Genomic DNA, 21212 nt, shown 5'->3' on the forward strand with positions numbered 1-21212 from the left:
TGAGCAAGGCACCTGACCCCTCACTGCTCCCCTTGAGCAAGGCACCTAACCCCTCACTGCTCCCCTTGAGCAAGGCACCTAACCCCTCACTGCTCCCCTTGAGCAAGGCACCTAACCCCTCACTGCTCCCCTTGAGCAAGGCACCTAACCTCTCACTGCTCCCCTTGAGCAAGGCACCTAACCCCTCACTGCTCCCCTTGAGCAAGGCACCTGACCCCTCACTGCTCCCCTTGAGCAAGGCACCTAACCCCTCACTGCTCCCCGAGTTCCACTGTACCAAGGCAACTCACTGCTCCCTGTTAGTGTGTGATTCACCTCACTGTGTGTTCACTGTGTGTTCACTAATTCATGGATGGAATGAATGCAGCGACCAAATCACTTCTATAAGCAAATATAATTGGCCCAGGAACCTGGTTTGTGTGATATGTGTGATTTGTATATGGCTATGTGAAGCTTGAGTCCTGTACCTCTCTTCCCTATTGTGTGACAATATATATGCAATATGCATAATGTTCCAGTTCTCAAATTGGCAAATTCAAACTGAATCTTTTCAAGCAATCCAGTAAAATGTCCACCAAGGAAATAACATATCATTACGGTGACCATTCTGTGTGGCTGAAAACAACCCCATACAGACTATGAATATTACATTTTGTTTGCAGAAATATAACTACCAGTATTCGTGTCACACCATTGTTTACTTTTTACCTCAAATTTTTCTGAGTTTTTCTCAGTCGCTTTGGTACATTTCTCGAATCATCCTTGAGATTTGCTAAACAGTGCATTTCCCAAAACTATTTGTACAAATAGCAAAACACGATTAGCCGCAAAATCAAGTTTCTTGCTCAAAATCCTAGTCCATCTCTCAAAACTAATTATTTGTGTCAATGAACATGTCAGTGCTTCAGAATGACAAGTCATTGTGTATGAATAAGACAGTCAAATGGCTTAGTCATGTTGTCAGTATAACAGTGCACTCTGGAGGGATGTTCTGATGTAAACTATGACTAAAATGTTGATGATAATTTTTGTAAATTGTAGGTGATACCTTAGTGTATGTGGGAGTTTGATCGGCAATATTTGTACTTACGCTTTTACTGTTTTTTACTGTAATTTGTTGACAGACCCTGTCATTGTGATACAGAAAGGAAAAGACAGCACTGCATGGTACAAAGAAAAAAAAATTGACCATGGGGCAATCTCCTTAGTGAAAACTGTGCAGTACTGTAGGAATTACAGTGAAGTCTTCCTACACCTACTGACGTTCCTGTCTTTTGTGCCAAAAATTCTCATATGACAACATGTTCAACCATTTTGCAGACATGTGCAGACTTATACAATGAACTAATGCCTAAATATTATGGGGAGTGAGACTATTTAACCGAGAAATTGTACATGATAATTTGCATGGATGTACCAAAACATTTGCAACTTGATCAAAGGAATGAGAAACTTTTTTTTTTTATGTGCACAAATGACCCAATGATGTGAAGATTGAACAGGTAGTTTTAAGAATTTCAATTCTGATCTGAGAAATGTACCAAAGCGACTGAGAAAAACTGTAATATTTGAGCTGCAGAGTAACACAACATGAAATGGTAATGGCAATTGAATCTCAATACTTTCTGAAAGAAGTCACACAATGTCTGGTCAATCATTTATTTTAGAACTATACTGCATGCAGGGGTAACCCCTTTCTTTGTGTCATGTGTATATATGTTTCATTTCCTGTGAGTGTGTATGGGCGTTCATTTCCTGTGAGTGTGTGTGGGCGTTCAATAGCAGCAAAACTAAAAGGTCTTGCTTCCCTTCTGTGAAAGTATAAAATCATACTGTACCTCCATCCCAAAGAAGGCAACTCACTGTGTGTCTCCTCCAGGTAAGATGTGTGTGTCTTCTCAGTTGGATATACTAATTCTAATTGAACAATTTCATTGCTGTTTGAGCATAATTTTCTTAGGGGTCCAACCCCCTCCACACACAATAATGTAATATTGTAGGTTTGAAATACTGTTACAGTACCTTGCACATTGTTCATTAGAAAATACTTACATAGTAAACTGTCAAATTGACAAAAAGACAAAACAGTTTGACTATCTTGACATAAACATTGCCATTATGGCTTGTCATTTTGATTGCACTGACCGTTTCATTGGCATAAATATTTGCTTTTGAGGCATAAACTAAGCATTTTGAGCAAGATACTATACAGTACATGCTTTTGCATAGAATCCACTATAAGGTGCAGTTTGCACTAATGTTTTGAGAAATGCACAAACTGTTGCGCAAATAATTTTTATGAATCGATAAATGCACTAAAGCGACTGAGATGAAAGATAATTTGCTCTTGGGGTCCCCCCATTGAAAATGAACCTGCAAAATCTTACAAGATGACTTTTGTTTCTGGACATGATGCAGAGAAGTGAAGACAACGATGATGACAGTGATGACGATGAAGATGGCCTCACCTGTGCTGATTCTGATCTTCACAGCTGGAGTTGCCCTTGGACAGGTAAACTCCGCTGCCAAAATATAGCACACTTGAGCACATCACCATCTTCTCATTCATGTCTCAGATAAGAGTGTCTCTAACATGAGCTATCGCTGTCCTGCTGCTTCAGGATGAGAGAAAAGCAGCCGCAGGACACGTGCTTCCACTAGATATGGCAGTGGATTCGGTTGATGACCAATACCGGGGTTGTACAGAGAAGATGGCAGAATTGGTGAAGACTGATTTTCTTCCACGTGAACTTAACAACACAACAGTCCTTGGTAAAGCATGGAGAAACATATCGCAAAATGATGACTATAATTGTACCAACAATGAATTGCCAAGGAACCATTGCATTGCCCTGTATGTGTACACTGGACGGGACTCATATTTTGATTTTAACCAGGCTGATCGTACAGGTAAACACAACTACACTACCGGGACTTATGAATGGTACTCGCTCAGCTTTTACTTGACGGAAGCTGTGCAGACTCTAAAAAGAAAACAGAATAACTGCGATATAACTTATCGTGGTACAAATCTCGCTTTTGATAAAAATGTTCTAAACAAAGAGGTCCGATTTGGCTCATTTGCGTCCACTTCGTTAGTTTGTGACAAAACACAGAGGTTTGGAACAAAATCTTGTTTTAATGTCACAACGTGCTATGGTGCTGCCATAGATGACTATTCCATATTTGACGAGGAAGAGGTATTAATTCCTCCATACGAGAAGTTCATGGTCACTGATGTCTTAGAGAAAACAAAACATCTTGACCTCTGGTGTGACACTGTGTATGTGCTGCACAGCACTGGAATCAGAAGTGACCTGAACTGTGCAGTAGCTCATGGCCAATCCCCTCCCTTGTATCGGTCAGATCAGTCTCTCTGGGTGGCCAGTCTGGGTGTCGTTGCTTTCATTCAGACTGTTATGCACTAGGTATTGTGGAGCCTGTACAGCTTGATACATTAGGAAATGCCTCAGAGAGTAAACTCCTTTTTTGATGAATGTCTCATCACTGTGATAGGCCTGTCTGATTATTTGGGTCTGGATAAGAAGGAAAGGTCTAATACAATTTGGACTGTGACTGAAAGAGAGAGTTATGAATCAAATACACATGGTTAAATGCTTAAATGTTATAATTGTTGTACTGTATATAATTGTCAGTAAGTCGCTTTGGATATTTTTTTTAAAATGTAAACGTAAATGTAATCGTAAATGATGGTGATGATGATGATGGTGATCTACAGGTCTGAAGTTTAAGTATCCATGTGACTCCATCATGGAGGACGTCCCAGTTAATACTCTTCATTCTGTTGAATGAAGGGGCCTACTGCAGACGGAGTCATTTCTTTTTAATTTGCAGCTCATCTTGTTCTGAGAGACAATGCACAGTTTACAGTTTACAACCACTGGTAAAGCGACATTATATTTATATTATTAATTGATGCTGTAACATCATAATTTCCTTTTGGTAATGAATAAAGTATCTATCTATCTATCTATCAGAGCATTTTAATCCTTGGCATTGTTCATGTTGCAGCACGGTGAAAACTGTATACATCCAAACAACAAACATTTACTATTTAGTTTTCAGAGATACAAGCCTTATTACAGTATGTGAATAAACATTGAAAGACATGGAAGCTGCAGTTGGCAATATGTTTCAGATCATAATTAACCTACATGCTCCAACAGAACAACATAAATCAGACGGTTTTACATAAAACCCTGCACTTGTACCTCCACCTAGAGCCTGTTATTTGTTTTGCAAAAATCCACCGCTCCCGGTTGTTCTGGTCCAATAAGTTCAGGGCTGTTTGATCATCAGGTCTTGTATTGTGCAAAATTCAGAATTTAGAATTGAAGTCAAAAACAGGATGTAGAATTACAATTCAATTTTGAATTAAAGGAAGTAGCAATACCATTTGAAGAAATGCATATGCATTAGGGTAATGTTTAACAATGAAGCTTCACAGTATATGTCAGATTGCATCAAACACAACTTGCAAATTAAAACAGTAACCAATTGCATTTCCAAAGTAACCTTCCCAAAACTGAATGTATGTGAGATTCAACACATTGCTTCTGTTGGGTGACTGTGGAATTGCTTTGAATTGCCATGAATTTAATTCCACTTCCTGCCATTCCTATTAAAATTCAAATTCAACGTCCTGAGGGTCGGAGCCAATTCAATTCAAATTCCAATTCATGCCAATTTTAAAATTTGGAATTGTGCACAAGCCTGATGGGTCTGTGTATGCTTCGTTCATTTGATATTCAATTGAGAACCAAAAATAAAAAAATAAAAAAAAAGACTTGTTATTTCATTATTTGTTTATGAATGTGATACGAAGAAGAAAATAACGCTTTGTTTTTCAGACTTTTGATTTCGTGGTCAGATCAAAAGTAGAACATTTAAAAAACGGACTCAGGGCTAACTGATTTTGATATTTATTTTTTTCCGATTGCTGTGACCTGGAAGTCCATTCAAAGTCACTTGACCGGGTCGGTCTTTCAGTGCTCAGTGTTGCCAATTTAGTGACTTACCAGAAACTGCGCGACTTTGCGCAACTCAGTTCCATTGTTGAATCGTCAGAAAATCATCTCCCTTCTCGTGCCTGTTTTCTTGAACATTGCATTCGCCCAAATCGTTGCTCCATGATTATTATAAGTAGCCTAATGATTAGTCTGTAGTAGCCTAGGCTATCAGGCCATGTTATTGCATGGAAGTAGGCTACAGTGGGTTGACACACTGAGGACGGCTTGACGCCGAAGCGCGTTTGTTTGTTAGGCATGGTGCTACAATAAAGAATAAAAAGATAACGAACTGTGAGTGCGGTTCTTTTGGACATTGGAATTCCCTAGAAGTGGCCACTTAATTCACGCACATTGAATTGTATTACAACGTATCCCCACGAGGTGGCAGTTTAAGTCCGCTGTAGCTAGTGTCCTAGCTGTAGCATTGGCCCTGTGTTATGCGGTGTTATGCATAGACAGTAAAAGGTGGATATCGATGGCTTTGGTTATGGGGTGTTATGTCTGCTTTTCCCCAACTACTGGTTTCTTTTCCCCAACTACTGGTTTCTTTGCGCAACAGCTGCAGGAGTTTTCTGTGCCATCACTACACTACAACCACTCGGACGAAAGACATGTGAAATATAGGCTGTGGGCTATTTTTTAGCAAAAAGTGGACCACAACTTCATTCACAAGCAGAGCAAACAGTTCAAATAATAATAATAATAATAAAAAAACCTAGATTGTCAGCTGAGGGGACGTTTAAATAGCCTATAGCCTAGGCTAACCATAGTCTTTAGGTTAAATTGTGGTAGCCTAGGCTAAAGTTATATTCGGACTGGTCTGACAGAAGCAGCAGCTGGCATTTGGAAGTCAATAAATAATTTCCGGGGTCACAGCAATCGGAAAAAAATAAATATCAAAATCCCTTTGTCCCTAAGTCATTTTTTCAAATGTTCTACTTTTGATCTGACCACGAAATCGAAAGTCTGAAAAACAAAGCGTTAATTGCTTCTTCGTATCACATTCATAAACACATAATGAAATAACAAGTCATTTTTGTATTTTTTGATTTTTGATTCTCAATTGAATATCAAATGAACGAAGCATACACGGACCCTGATGATCATCGGCAGATCTGACTATCAATCACTGTTCGGTCGTCACTAACAAGACTCGATGGGAGAGTACTCGGTGGTATTGGGGGAATTGTATACATTCAAAATGTTGGTCCCCTCAATGTGCTAGACTTACCAACTGCAGATTTAATTACACAACATATAGACCATGGATGCAAATCATTTACGAATTTCTATGAATAAAAACATATCATACCTTGCTGCACTCACCAAGGAGTGCAAAACACACAATATATCATAGTCCTTTCTTCTGTCATAAAACAGGCGTCAACGCTTACAGAAGTTTCAGGTTCCTGGCTACCAGTTGCCATATTCTCATTTCTGGTAAACAGTTGCGGTTAACTTTTGCCAATGTTGCAGCACATTTGCAGCACTGTCATATGTCACAAGTAGTATGCACTGTCCCCAAATTGGGGTTGTCACTAGAAGTTCACTGGAAGTTTGCCATTATTGGTGAAGTGTGGTGCCAAATTGTAAGCCATAACGAGGATACAGGGTACTCTTACCATCACACCTCAGTCCAGCAGATGGCGGTAATGCACTTTGTTTGCTGGCAGAAAATTTTGCATTCTGTGTGCAAACTGTCAAAACAAAAACACTGAAGAAGAAGAAGGCCAGCGAACCCTTCTTTTTCTAAGAGCTTTTTTCAACATAACAACAACATGAGTGACACAATTAGAATTGTATTATTGTAGTATTCATTCTTTCTGAAGCACTGTTGAGGACACCCAATGTCTGATCAATACAATATGTAGCTGAGATATCAGATGCACATTCTCACTCTTGCAAGAGGAGCAATAGAATACCCAATTATCTCATATTCAAAGATAATAGGCCTACACACACACACACACACACACACACACACACACACACAAACACACACACGCACACACACACACACAGTATTTCCTCTCTCTCTCACTCTCTGTATGCTTGTGTATGTGTGTGCGTGTGTGTGCGTGTGTGTGTGTGTGTGTGTGTGTGTGTGTGTGTGTGTGTGTGTGTGTGTGTGTACTGTATGTGTGTGTACTTTACTACACTTTTGAAAAACATGTTCTTACACTGAACAGTTACAGGGAGGAAAGTGAAACCGAAACCATCTCACAATACAGCTGCAGACCCCCCAACCCCCCCCCCCCCCCACCCCCCACCCCCAACATGCACACCCACACCCACACACACACGGAGAGAGACACACACACGTGCATGTACCCACACGCACGCACACACATACACACACACACACACACACACACACACACACACACACACACACACACACACACACACACACACACACACACACACACACACACACACACACTTTACCACACTTTGAGAAGCATGTGAACATAGTCTCAGATCAGAAACAGGAAGCAAACTATCACGATGCAGCAGTTTACAAGAGTCAGTTTACAGTCAGTCAGTTTACAGTGTAACAGTAGGCTGCACTTGTAGAAATGTAATGAACATATCCTCCTCATCTGTGGTCCTGCTGTGCCTCCATACAGGTAAGCCATGTCTCCCACTCTTTAGAAAAGACACTTTCACTAAAACATCCAAGACTTTAGGAGGATGGTCTGCAGGACTTTGCCAGGAGACAGTTGCTAGGATTGACAGGGTTTCTAGGATTGCTGTTGCTCTGATTTAAAAAAAAGAAAATGTTTGTCATAATTTACAGTGATCTTAATTCTGACATGCACATAAAAGCCATCACTAAATCTGTTTTTTACCACCTCAGGAGGTTTTATGTCACAGCATAACTTGGAAAAAGTCATACATGCTTTCATTTCCAGTAGGGTTGACTGGGGCTTGAGTGTAGTGTAGTATGGTACTAGATCACTAGATGACTCAATGTGTTTATCAACGATTTTCATAAGTTCTGCAGTTCTGGAGAGGACATTCTCACATTCACGTCACTCTTGATACATACGTGTATGCAAGCTTTGTACATGAAGCCCCACAGAGGATGAGGGAAAGACAGAGAGCAACTGTGACCCATCAGAGGAGGGTGACAGGAAGTGACATTTCACACATAACTGGTGTGTGTGTGTGTGTGTGTGTGTGTGTGTGTGTGTGTGTGTGTGTGTGTGTGTGTGTGTGTGTGTGTGTGTGTGTGTGTGTGTGTCTGTGTGTGTGTGTGTCTGTGTGTGTGTGTGTGTCTGTGTGTGTGTGTTTGTGTGTGTGTGAGAGAGAGAGGTGTGTGTGTGTGTGTGTCTGTGTGTTTGTGTGTGTGTGTGTGTGTAATGTATGTGTGTGTATGCATGCTAAGGCCATATGCAATTGTATACAGCTGCTACAGTTGCAGTTACATTACAGTATGCAGTAACATCTTGTTGCATTTGTTGACATCATTTAGGCAGAATGATGAACTTTGCTGTACTGATTCTCATCCTGACAACAGGAGCTGCCTTTGGAGAGGTAAGCTCACCACTAATCTCACAAAAACATGATTAGGTATCAATATGGTTTTATTCATGAGATGAGGTGAGCTACTTGTATCTTGTTGCTGCAGGGGGAGTTTCCATTGGACATGAAGGAGAACTCTGTTGATGATCAGTACCAGGGATGCGCAATGAATATGTCACACATGGTAGAGAACACATTTCTAAAACAGGAACTTGAAAGTACAAAGAACTTCAGCGCAGCTTGGAGTAAAGGACAACAGTGGTGCTCCAGTAATAAGAAAGGAGATGATTTGGGAGAAATGAATTACTGCATTGCCTTGTACGTTTATACTCTACTTGACCCACCGGTATATCAAGCTTTCAATAGTGACACTCGTAATGGGACAGCACAATACACAGGAAAGACATATCACTGGTATTCTCTTCACTTTTTGTTAGCACGCGCAGTACAAGTTCTGAAGAACCAAGAGAGGAAAAACGGAATTAAATGCAGATCAGTGTATCGTGGTACAGAGGATCCATTTGAAAAAGACGTTCTGAACAAAGAGATTCGATTCGGCTCATTCACATCCTCTTCCCTCGACCCCAATGTGACAACGAGTTTTGGAAAAGTGTCGTGTTTTGAAATCAACACATGCCATGGTGCCGATATCACGGATTATTCCGCCAACCCACATCAGAAAGAGGTGTTAATTCCTCCATATGAGATATTTACAGTCACAAAAGTCTCAGAGAAAAGAAACAATCCATGGTGTGGCACTGTGTATAAACTGGAGAGCACTGGGATCAGAAGTGACCTCAACTGTAAGGTTGTGCTAAAACAGGCCTCAGGCAAATCTCTGATTTATCACAAATATGTGCAACCAATTGTGGATTTCATTCATAGCCTTTTCTTTCTCTGAAATCCTATGGTGATGTTTACCTTTCTACAAAAATTGAAACAATTCTGTTCATTTGAAGTCAAATTTACAATCAGTAAAAGCAATCTGAGTCAATCTGATCATGTATACTGGGAGATGTAGTTCATGGCATCATTCACGGTCTCCAGATGGATACGTTCTGTTATTGCAGAAATGGAACAGTATACTTTGCTAATCTTTTTAGACACACAGTACACTACCACCAACATCTTTTCAAGCACAATTTTGTTATGTCATCTCAGGCATGGAAAATTAATCTGTCTTTCAAAATCATACAGAATATAGGCAGAATGATTCACGTATGGGTAGCCAGAAGGAAGCTCTACTGCACAGCTCCACAAATGCTCTGGAAAATGTAGCAGAAAATAGCTACATGACCGCCAAGCTACTGAGAAATCAGTATAATCTGCATTAATGTTTCTGGTTTCTGGAAATGTTGTCATCGTCTCCAGATGGATACGTTATTGCAGAAATGGAACAGTATTTTCTAATCTTTTTGTGTTTGGCTTTCTTAGTCCACACAGTTGCAATCGGCATGAAACAAGTTTGTGCACATGCCCAAGACTTTCAAACACAAGAATGATAAGTTTACATTGAAACCTCAAGTTTGTTATACTTCCAGGTAGTGGTTGATATTTGACACACACACACACACACACACACACACACACTTCACACACTTCACACACTTACACTTCACACTGCACACACAAATCATGTAGATGTCCACCAAATATCATTAAGTTGACCACACAGTGTGGAATGGTGTGGTGTGATAATTTTACAGTTTATAAACATTAGTGTTTTTGTTTGTGAATAATAAATAAATATAACTATTTATGTATATCCTGTGTTTACATTTAACTTCTAAAATGTTAGCGATATTGTTTTTTTGCAACATAACAAAATATGAGTGACACAATTTGAAGGGCCTTAATTCATCCTGAAGACTGTTGAGGACATTAAAAACTGTTCTCACACTGAACAGTTGGTTATGGAGGAAAGTGAAAACCATTTCACAATGCAGCAGCATCCCTTCCCACACACACATACACACACACACACACACACACACACACACACACACACACACACACATGCACACACCCACATACACATGAACGCACCCACATACACATGCATGCATGCACGTACACACTCCACCACACTCTAAAAAGCATGTGATATCTGTGAAATGTTTCCTGTTCATGACCTGAGACTATCACGATGTCCCAGGTCTAGACATATCAAATCAGTCAGCCAGTCAGTTTCACTTGTAGAAATGTAATGAAGATCCCCTCCTCATCTGTTGTACTACTGTCTCTCCGTACTGGTAAGTCATGTCTTCCCCTCTTTAGAAATACATTTTTCACTATGATGTTATATGAAATATGTGATGTGATCTGAGAAAACATCCAAGACTTTGGGAGGATGGTATCCAGGATTTAGCTTGGGGACAGTGTCCAGAATTTTGCTAGGATTGCTGTTGCGCTGATAAACAATTTGGGTGTCATAATTGACAGGCACATAAAAGCCATCACTAAATCTGCTCAGGAGATGTCACATGTCACACACTCATGGGTGTGTGGGTGAAAAACTTATTTCCATTGGTATTTACTACTGTAACGGACTCTTAACTGGCATTCCCCAAAAAACTATAGCAAACTATAACTATACCAGCAAGTGATACAAAATGCTGTAGCTAGAGTTCTCACAAAAATCCAAGAGATCTGATCATATTATGCCAATACTTAAGTCCTTACACTGACTCCATGTCACTTTCAGAATTGAGTTTAAAGTGGTGTTTTCTGTTCTTAAGTCACTTAGTGGGATGGGTCCAAAAGTACTTATCAGACATGCTTGTAAAATATATTCAACAGGACCTCTTAGATCAGGGGAAGCCAAAAGGCCCGCCAAGCGCTTTAATTTAGCCCGCCTAGCAGGTTATCATATATCCGGCTCGTAACGGCTGCTTGCTATTTTTTCCAGCGATAGACAATCATGTTGTGGTTAACCTTACTGAAAAACTGCTTTACACTCTTCGTAGAGAACGTTAACAATGTCAATGTCAAAACAGCATGTTATATGAGATTATTATTATTATGAGATTATACTCTTTGTAATCTCTATTGCAGCAGATCTAATTTACGTTATGCTGCTCCATTTAAATGGGAATGCGTTTGAGCGCGCACAAAAGGGAGAAAGAACGCGGCAGGTTCCGGCTGCTTGTCAATCATTTTTGATAACTGATATCTCCTTTTTATAAGAAACTTAAGGGAAACAGAAGGCAACAGTAGTTCCCACCACTGACCATTTATAAACGGTGAGAGGGCACAGTCGTACTGTAACAGTATTTCTTAAGAAATTCATTCTCTACAACAAAATTACTTTGATCATAATTATCATTTTAATGATAGCAAACGTAACACAGTATACACACTGCATGTTTTTTATTATTATTTATTTATCTATTTATTGTGTGTGTGTGTGGGGGGGGGGGGGGGCACCAATTGCTACCCACTTTAAATCTAGACTAATCTGTTTACAGTGGTTGACTTTTATCCTATAGCTATTATGCTATTATATAGTTATTTGTTTTTTTATAATTCTTATTTTTTATACTTATTCTTCTTACTACTTTTATTTTATTTCACTATATTTTATTTGTTCATTTCTTCATTCTATTTATATGATCTTATGCATTTTTATCATATTTTTATTTACAGTTTACTTCCACTCAGGGGTTGTTTTACCCTGTAAATTCTCGTGAGAACAGAGACTCTGGCAATGAGCTATGATGCACATTACTTCTACCGCTCGCATCCGCGGGACCAATCAAATCGGTGTATCTGCTTTACCTTGCATACTGTAGGATGGAATCAGAATTTTAAGAGTCATTGCATGAGAAAACCAGGCAGAGGTGGGAAGAAGGGGGTCGGCCAAATCGGCTCATACTTTGTATATGTGATAAGTATGTGGAACTATGAACAGCCATATACTTAAAACCCTCCAGCTGTTTTTTGTTATGGAGTTCTGGGACCCCTCTCAGAGACCCTCAAAAATCCAACAATTCATGACTGAAAATGACTGAAATTGCCATTTCTACCCTGATTATCCTGATAAAGATATGAACATAAGCTTTATATTTCCATAGAGCCTAGGTAGCATAGTTTTAAAGACCAAAAGGTGCACCGAGGGGTTATCTACACCACTGAAAGCAGAATGTCCCCCCCTCTAAATTTCGGTCATTTTTAAGAAGCACTATCTCGTATTCGCAGTGGCTTTGGTGGATGGTTTTACTGTTGCTGGAGAAAGGAACATCTACTGATTCAAAAACAATTGTCGTCTAATTGGGCCACACATAATGTGTGCCGTGCCAGGAGGGTCTTTAGCAGAATTTGTCGTGTTTTGGCCTATGATAAACCATATTCAGATCGCCATCACATGGCCATACCATGGCATTACATCACAAACAGATTTAATGCCAGATGCTTACGATGTAATGGCATGGTATGGCCACTCGGTGACGATCTGAATAGTCTAGTTTCAAATGTATGACAACCAAGAGCATCAATGCATGCAGAGGTCTGCACTCTTTGAGTGCTTTTCTAGTTAATTAAAGCTTTCTTTAACAATTTGTCATACAGTGACACAAAAATTGACCATAAATTACCCTATAGTGAGATATTATTACCTGGTTTATCATACTCCAAAATCTGAAAAAATACCGGAAAGACCCTCCTGGCACGGCGCACATTATGTGTGGCCTAATTAGACGACCATTGTTTTTGAATCAGAAGATGTTCCTTTCTCCAGCAACAGTAAAACCATACACCAAAGCCACTGCGAATGTGAGATAATGCCTCCTGAAAATGACCAATTTTAGAGGGATGAAAATTCTGCTTTCAGTGGTGCAGATAACCCCCTAGTGCACCTTTTGGTCTTTAAAACTATTCTACCTAAGCTCTATGGAAACATAAAGCTCGTGTTCATATCTTTATCAGGATAATCAGGGTAGAAATGGCAATTTCAGTCATTTTCATCCATGAATTGTTGGATTTTTGAGGGTCTCTGAGACTGGTCCCAGAACTCCATAACAAAAAAGAGTTCGAGGGTTTTAAGTATATGGCTGTTCATAGTTCCACATACTTATCACATATACAAAGTATGAGCCGATTTGGCCGACCCCCTTCTTCCCACCTCCTGCTTGTTCTGCCTGGTTTTCTCCTGCAATGACTCTTAAGATTATGATATTTCACCACAGAGAGTTGAAAAGGAGCAAAAATCAAGTATTTTTTAGTACACCATGAAGGGTTTTCCTAAATCGTGTCACATCTATAAATCACACTGCAAAAAAATGAAATCTAACCAAATGCTATTAATCTTATACTAAGATCAAAAATCTATTTGGCATTGTTTTAGTAGCCTATGAAAAGACCTACAGCAGTGGTCGGCAATAGGCGGCCCGCGGGCCAGATGCGGCCCGCAAGCGAAAAACATCTGGCCCGTGAGATCTTTTGAACCAGAGAATGAAAAAAAAAAAAAAACTTTTTAAAAATCGGACTGCCAGTCTCAAACATGCTCTTTATTTTGAAACGTAACTTTCCAGAACAGAAGAATTTCAATCAATCTAAATGCTTAGATATTTGTCTCATCTGAATACGAGTGAAGCACGCAGCGAGGTGCAGCGTGAACGCACAACATGCAAAAATCAAAATGAAGTCAGTGGACAGCGCTGGTTCTCAAATTCCAAGCTAGTCCCTAAAACACATGTTGTCATTCAAACAACGGACATAGGCTTATGGTGATAATTAAAACACGACTTCTTTTAAACAGGCCTGACATCAAACAGGCAATTTACGCACATAGAACTGTGAAAAGTAAAACACGAGTTTCAAACATTAATAGCGTGCGTGTTATTTAGGAACGCAACCTTTAAATTAGCATGCTTACTTTCGTGGTGCCGTCTTGTACTCTTTGCATGAGAAACCCTCGTTAGTTGTTACAGATCAGGCATGTGGGCTTTGCATTAATACAATTAGGGAGGATGAAGGCATAGTTCTCTGTCCATTCATCATTAAAGATCCTGTTTTCGCTGTTAACTTTTCTCTTCAGATTTTTTCATTGTGCCATTTTTTGACAGCTAACAGCAACGCGTGGAAATGTTTTTCTGGTGTTTTTTATGATCATTTTTCAAAGACACAGGCATATAATAGCGCCCCCAATGACCAGTCGACAAATTTAACCTACATCAGCCTGCTTGAATGTCTCTGCTCTGTCATTTCAAGAGCGCCTATCATTTTTACCTCCTCCGATATTAATTAATTAAATTAGCCATTGTTTTGGTTGTGAACTTGTGGCCCGCTATGTAATGGCTCGGAAAATATCTGGCCCGAGGCCAAACTTAATTGCCGACCCCTGACCTACAGTATAGCGTTCTCTCAAAAGATCAATTTGACTTAATTCAAAGAGGACATAGAATGGATATATTGAGTATTGCACTGTGTTCTCTGATGTTAAAATAGTATATTCAACTTTGATTAAAAAAAAAAAAACTCCATTGCAATTTTACCAGACTAATTAAACCCATATATTTGGTCTGGGTATTGAAATGGTCCGTTTGACTAAATGGCGCCCTCTTTGGCAACCCTACTTGAACTTCAATGGCTTTGCGATGTCTGACATCACAAGCAGGGTCTTTTAGTTCGCCCATTTTTTAGTGCCTATTTCTAAGTTCAAGATTTTCATATGCAGGAGGGCACAACCATACCTCCTGTTCATGATAGCTCTTTGTTTATGCACAACCTCTCATAATTCATGAAAACCAAGAAAAACATAATTTCCATTCTACTGTATGTCACCTTTAAGAAGACTTTGACATATTTTAGGGAGTCTTATCAAGACAAATGTACTCAACGCACTGGCAGACAAATTTGCTCGTGTTTAGAATGAGACTTCTTAAAGAAGTCAAACTCTTATATCAAATGTCAAATGATTTTATGAGAAAGTGCTTGGTCAGTCTCTTTCTTCCTGAAAACAATACTAACAATTATTTTTTATCTTGATATAAGATCAATAACACATGGTTAAAGTTTATCAAATAAGTAATTTTTGCGGTGCCGATCGATGTACTAAAACTTTCTCATCTGGGGCTTGAGTGTAGAGTGGTGTGGCGTGGTATTAGATTACTAGATAACTCAATCAGTGTGTTTATTGACGGTTTTCATAAGTTCTGCAGTTCTGGAGGACATTGTCATGTTCATTTCACTCTTCACTGTGTGTGTGTGTGTGTGTGTGTGTGTGTGTGTGTGTGTGTGTGTGTGTGTGTGTGTGTGTGTGTGTGTGTGTGTGTGTGTGTGTGTGTGTGTGTGTGTGTGTGTGTGTGTGTGTGTGTGTGTGCGCGCATGTGAAGGCCATATGTAGTTCTATACAGCTGCTCTATAAAGTTGCAGCTACATTACAGTATGCAGTAACAACATCTTGTTGCATTTGTTGAATCATTTAGGCAGAATGATGAACTTTGCTGTACTGATTCTCATCCTGACAACTGGAGCTGCCTTTGGAGAGGTAAGCTCACCACTAATCTCACACAAAAACATGATTTCGTATCAAAATGGTCTTTTTTCATGAGATGAGATGTCAGGATGATGCTGTGGAGGTATCCACCACCTGTTGAGGTGTCAACCATGGCAACCTTGACAGGGGCAACAGGAAGGGGGACATTCCCAACCACACTCCTCCTCCAGACAACTGCATCACCCTATCCCGCTCATAGTGTTTATTTATTTTCAAATGTACATACTGTATTTATTCTTAGACGTGGCCTTATTCTACTGCCCTTCATTCTATTCTTACTGTTCTGTATTTTTATTATTTTATGTGTTGTGACCTGACTCAAATTCCTTGTTTGTTTACGCACACCTGGCCAATAATGCTGATCCTGATTCTGATACAGTATGTGTGTTGAGTTACGCGTATCTTGTTGCTGCAGGTGGAGATTCCATTGGACATGGCAGAGAACTCTGTTGATAATCAGTACCAGGACTCCACAACAAATATGTCAGACATAAACACGTATCTAGAACAGGAACGGAAGAGGTCAGACTTAGGAGCAGCTTGGCGTAAAGGACATGAGTGGTGCTCCGATAAGAAGAAAGAAGATGATTTGGGAGGAATTAATTACTGCATTGCCTTGTACGTGTATTCTCTTAATACATCGATAAATGAAGATTTCAATAATGCCACTCGTGGTGGGAAAACACAATACACAGGAAAGACATATGAGTGGTATTCTCTTCACTTTTTTTTAACGCATGCAGTACAAGATCTGAAGAAAATAGAGAAGAAAAATGGAATTGAAAGCAAAGTAGTGTATCGTGGTACAACGGATCAATTTGATGTTAAGAACAAAGAGATTCGATTTGGCTCATTCATATCCTCTTCCCTTGAATACGATGTGGCAAAAAAAAATGGGAAACTCTCGTGTTTCGAAATCGAAACATGCCTTGGTGCCAATATCGCAAATTATTCCGCCAACCCAGATCAGAAAGAGGTACTGATTCCTCCATATGAGATATTTAAAGTAACTAAAGTCTCAAGAAATGATTCTGGGTGTGGCACTGTGTATGAGCTGAAAAGCACAAGGGTCAATAGTAACCTGAAATGTGCAGACGTGTCCAATCAGGCTTCAGGCAAATCTCTGATTTATCACACATACGTGTGGCCAATCATGATTTTCATGTTTTCTTACTCTGAAACACTATGGTGATCATTACCTTTTACCAACAATTTAATCACTCAGTTCATTTCAGATATTAAAAGGTCAAAATATGACAGGCCTAATCATTTTTGCCTTTCTGATAATCCAGAACATGGTATCTGGTTGATTTGTGTTATACGTTGCTGATCACCTGTAACATGCAGTGCGGTATGATGTAGGGTAAAGTAGTTTATGATGATAATGTAACATGCAGTATAGTATCATGTACACCGGGAGATGTAATTTATGATGATAATATGTAACATGCAGTGTGGTATCATTTCTCCACCACATCCAACACATAGCCCTGTACACTTAGCTGTTTTCTTTGTTTACTGTATTTTCCCTTCTAAGCGACCTTGGTTTTGAGATAGGCGCTATGCCTAACACAGCATTCATTATTCATTATTATTATTATTATGTAGTTTATGATGATAATCTGTAACATGCTGTGTGGTATCATGTAGACTGGGTGATGTGTAATTTGTGTTTCTAATATGTACCCTAGTACAGTTTTATACCTCAGTCTGTCTGTCCTTTGCTCTGGGAGAATTAGCATGGTCGAATACAATGTACAAGTTAAAACAAGCCGTTTTGTTTCCTATGCAGATATGAAGTTACCTTGTATTAAATGGTATTGTATTGTATTTTTTTAGGGAGTATGATTTTCCTCCTTTTCTAATAAATGTCATCACTTCCCTTCAACTTTACTGTCTTTGATTTGGGACTGTATTCTTTATGTTAAGTTTTTACCTTTTATCTTTTTACCTTTTTACCTTTTATCTTTAAGTCTATAGAAATTAAATGTGCTATAAAAATAAACTTGACACACACACACGTACGCACGCATTCACGTAAAAAGGAACCCGAAACTGTCTCAAAATATTTGGCTTCTTGTTCCTGTCCTGAAGCTGTCATGATGCAGCAGTGTACACGAGTCAGCTTGCTGTCTGTCAGTTCTTCAGATCTCGGTGCAGCAGTTTATAAGAGTCAGCTGAGTTAACATTGAATCAGTTCCCCTGATTTCGGTGCAGCAACCTCGGTCTTTCACTAAGAGAGGCTGGTGAGAATAAATAAATATCAGATGCAATATTGATGAAAACATGCATCGCAGAGATTCGATAATAATGTTGTGCTTTTTTTTAGTTCCCCCTTTTTTATCTGGGCCTTTTGCTGTTGTTTTTTTTTTGTTCAGAAGGCTCTTGTGTGTTTCATGGTCATTTTGTTCACTGTATACAATACCATTATACAAGTGTTATATTCTTTGACAGAATTATTTCATTTTGAGTCATATTTCCAGTGTTACAGTAGTTAGTGTCAGTGGTAAAGTTAGTGTGTGCAGAGAAATAGTTAGTATATTAACAAGATGTTTTTTTGAGAAGAAAATGATCCATTTGGTCAATTGTGTTTTGTAGGTGTGAGTCTGTGTTAGAGTTTAGAAAAAGTATGTGTCGCGGCGATCTGCCGGGAGGTGTGTCTGCGTGCGGGTGCATGAGAGAGTGAGGGCCTTTCTGCTGAAAGAACGTAATGGCGAACGTGCATCTCTACAACACGCCTCAACAGGTGATTGAAATCGAACTAATTAGCAGCCCATGCCAGAAACGCCAGACGACCGGGATAAAATTGTTCTGCCTGGGCCTCCCCCCTGGTCATTTTTTTTTCCAGGGGCCTCCCCCGGCTACGTTAATAATATAAAACTGGTCGAAAAATGACGTTTACAATGTTAAAACGGTCAGCAAATGTCATAAGGCACACATTCACACACACACAGGTACACATGCAGTGCTGATCTCTAAACAATACTACGCCTCTCGTAGGCTACATAGATGCTTCGGAATCATACTGAACAACAAGGGGGAAACATGCTGTTTTATGTGTGGTTAAGAATAATATGAGAGTGGGCCTTTTTCTACCGGGTTTGGCTACATAAAAATAATAACGATTGCTTGAACTCACAAACCGGTATGCCTGGTGTGATCATCATCTTGCAAAAGTTCTGCCTAGGCTATGGATTCTCCAGGGCAGCGAACAAGTAGCCTAGCCTAGTAGTAGTAGTAGTAGCCTAGTGACGCGTCGTCTGAAGAGCGCTTCGTTTCCGTTTTGAACTTTAAACAAACATTTTGAGTGCATGTTTTGTGGATTAGGGAATTTCGTGGTTTTTGATGCAGTGGAGAGAAAACATAGAATAATTTGGACAACTGGAGCAACGTGAACAACCTGCCATAGCTGAGACCGCTCAAAAGTTTTTTGTGTCCTTTATAGCTTATTTGTTAAGTTTGCGGGGGGGTTGTGAAGCCTAATCGCTACGACACGTGAAGACATAGGATGTGGACAGGTTTTTTCTTTTGGGGGTTTTAGATGCGGGGAGCTCTAGGTCTAAATTTTAGCCCTTCGTTGCATTGAGAACCACGTCAAATTGTCTGATCTATGGCGTAACGCAAATGTTTGTTGTTTGTAGCTGAGAGTATTTGAGCGAGTGTTTGTTTGGTTACACCCAGGGCTCTAAATGAACTTTTTCATCACCAGCCAACTTGGCTAGTAAATCTTTTTTCTTACTAGCCAATCAGAAATTCAACTAGCCATTTTTTTCTGCCCAAATTAGACATGCCCATAACATTACCACTCACTCACACACCCCGAACCTCCCAACCACCGCCACATTCTTTTTTTTTCGTTCTCCACAACCCATTAAATATTGACCTATTAACATACAGAATTATTTGAATTATAATAATGAGAAAGTTATTTTGTTGTAGAAAATACATTTGTTAAGAAATACGGTTAATATGATGCCGTTGCAATGCATTCATGGTGCACTGTCACTTTAAGACTCTTACTGGCTCCACTCAGTGCCTGCTATGCCTGCACTCTGACAGTTTACCTTTCACTTCAGTAGTGTAGGCCTAACTACTGTTGTCTTTGCGTGTTTCTTTTACGTTTCTTATAAAAAGGAGATATCAGTTATCACAATGACAAGCCAGCTTGTGCTCTCTCTCCCTTTCATGCGCATTCAAACACGTTCCCAATTACGTTATGAGTAACCTAACATAATGCAAATTAGATTTGCTGCAGAGATTTCAAAGAGTAGCCCATCATCTCTAGGCTATGTAACATGCTGTTTTGATATTGACATTGTAAATGTAAACGTTCTCTAAGAAGAGTGTAAAGCATCACTTTATGTTAACCACAACATCGTTGCTGGGAAAAAAAATAGCGAACAGACAATGATAACCTAGTGCGTGGCCGGCCGTATTTATTAGACCGGTAAACTAATGCATGCTCGGCGGCCCGCATTGAAGTGCATCGCACCATGTTTACCCTAGCTACACCTTAGTAACCATATCTACATTATCTATCTATTTTTGCATTTTCATGCACTGGTAATTCCTTGGAATTGCCTGTCTAGTTATTATTCCGCTTACCAAATTCATTTTTTCTATTCAGCTTGAACCGTTTAACTTAGAACCTTCATTCAAACGTCGCAACGTAGGTCTTAAATAGGGGAATGCTGCTATGTATTTTTCAACTTTGTAACTTTTATACTTTTTAAACTATAAATTAAAAACTATTAAAAATGTCCCCATAGACTTAACATTGGCCTCTATGACATCACAATCGGATCATTAAGCAATTAGAATCTTATGCCAGGTGGCCAGCCCCACCTGCAGCAGGCCTCTCTCTCTCAGGCTTTAAGCATACAATCTCTCTGTAAAGACTACATATCCTGTTAAACTCTCTTTCCACAACTGTTTCAAAATAAAAGTCCTCACTGCAATAATACACTATTAAATCATTTAACCATTGAAACTACTCAACTATCTAACTGTTCAACCATTCCAACTGTCAGTTATCTTGAACTATGCCTCCAGTCAACTACATGTGACCTCCATGTACCTAGCAACCAACATAGCAACCATTAAAATGAAGCGTTTAAGACCGTTTCCATAGCAACCAACATGATTTTACTACAGTAACT

The 21212-nt window shown here is 39.4% G+C and overlaps 3 protein-coding genes across 3 annotated transcripts; all 3 read left to right on the plus strand.

Annotated features, from left to right (window-relative positions):
- Positions 1-1820: 1820 nt before the first annotated feature.
- Positions 1821-3956, plus strand: LOC134062629 (ecto-ADP-ribosyltransferase 5-like). The gene is made up of 3 exons (XM_062518712.1): positions 1821-1879; positions 2419-2512; positions 2622-3956. Exons 2-3 carry the CDS (start codon positions 2435-2437, stop codon positions 3426-3428), a joined length of 885 nt encoding a protein of 294 aa, XP_062374696.1. The 5' UTR covers positions 1821-1879; positions 2419-2434; the 3' UTR covers positions 3429-3956.
- Positions 3957-7512: 3556 nt separating this feature from the next.
- Positions 7513-10321, plus strand: LOC134062630 (ecto-ADP-ribosyltransferase 4-like). Its single transcript, XM_062518713.1, has 3 exons — positions 7513-7660; positions 8509-8570; positions 8665-10321. Exons 1-3 carry the CDS (start codon positions 7615-7617, stop codon positions 9457-9459), a joined length of 903 nt encoding a protein of 300 aa, XP_062374697.1. The 5' UTR covers positions 7513-7614; the 3' UTR covers positions 9460-10321.
- Positions 10322-10734: 413 nt separating this feature from the next.
- On the plus strand, positions 10735-17245 carry LOC134061673 (ecto-ADP-ribosyltransferase 4-like). The gene is made up of 3 exons (XM_062517427.1): positions 10735-10810; positions 15983-16044; positions 16469-17245. The coding sequence occupies exons 1-3, from the start codon at positions 10765-10767 to the stop codon at positions 17243-17245; spliced, it is 885 nt and encodes a 294-aa protein (XP_062373411.1). The 5' UTR covers positions 10735-10764.
- Positions 17246-21212: the final 3967 nt, after the last annotated feature.

This window comes from Sardina pilchardus, chromosome 17 (genome assembly GCF_963854185.1).
Source record: "Sardina pilchardus chromosome 17, fSarPil1.1, whole genome shotgun sequence".
Taxonomy (NCBI): domain Eukaryota; kingdom Metazoa; phylum Chordata; class Actinopteri; order Clupeiformes; family Clupeidae; genus Sardina; species Sardina pilchardus.

Excerpts from the sequence above, each read along its gene's own strand:
- LOC134062630 (XM_062518713.1), top strand. The coding sequence starts at position 7,615 with ATGAACATATCCTCCTCATCTGTGGTCCTGCTGTGCCTCCATACAG. Across the intron at positions 7,661-8,508 it reads CCTGCTGTGCCTCCATACAG|GCAGAATGATGAACTTTGCT; the intron begins GTAAGCCATGTC and ends GACATCATTTAG. Across the intron at positions 8,571-8,664 it reads CAGGAGCTGCCTTTGGAGAG|GGGGAGTTTCCATTGGACAT; the intron begins GTAAGCTCACCA and ends TTGTTGCTGCAG.
- LOC134061673 (XM_062517427.1), top strand. The coding sequence starts at position 10,765 with ATGAAGATCCCCTCCTCATCTGTTGTACTACTGTCTCTCCGTACTG. Across the intron at positions 10,811-15,982 it reads ACTACTGTCTCTCCGTACTG|GCAGAATGATGAACTTTGCT; the intron begins GTAAGTCATGTC and ends TGAATCATTTAG. Across the intron at positions 16,045-16,468 it reads CTGGAGCTGCCTTTGGAGAG|GTGGAGATTCCATTGGACAT; the intron begins GTAAGCTCACCA and ends TTGTTGCTGCAG.
- LOC134062629 (XM_062518712.1), top strand. The coding sequence starts at position 2,435 with ATGATGACAGTGATGACGATGAAGATGGCCTCACCTGTGCTGATTCTG. Across the intron at positions 2,513-2,621 it reads CTGGAGTTGCCCTTGGACAG|GATGAGAGAAAAGCAGCCGC; the intron begins GTAAACTCCGCT and ends CTGCTGCTTCAG.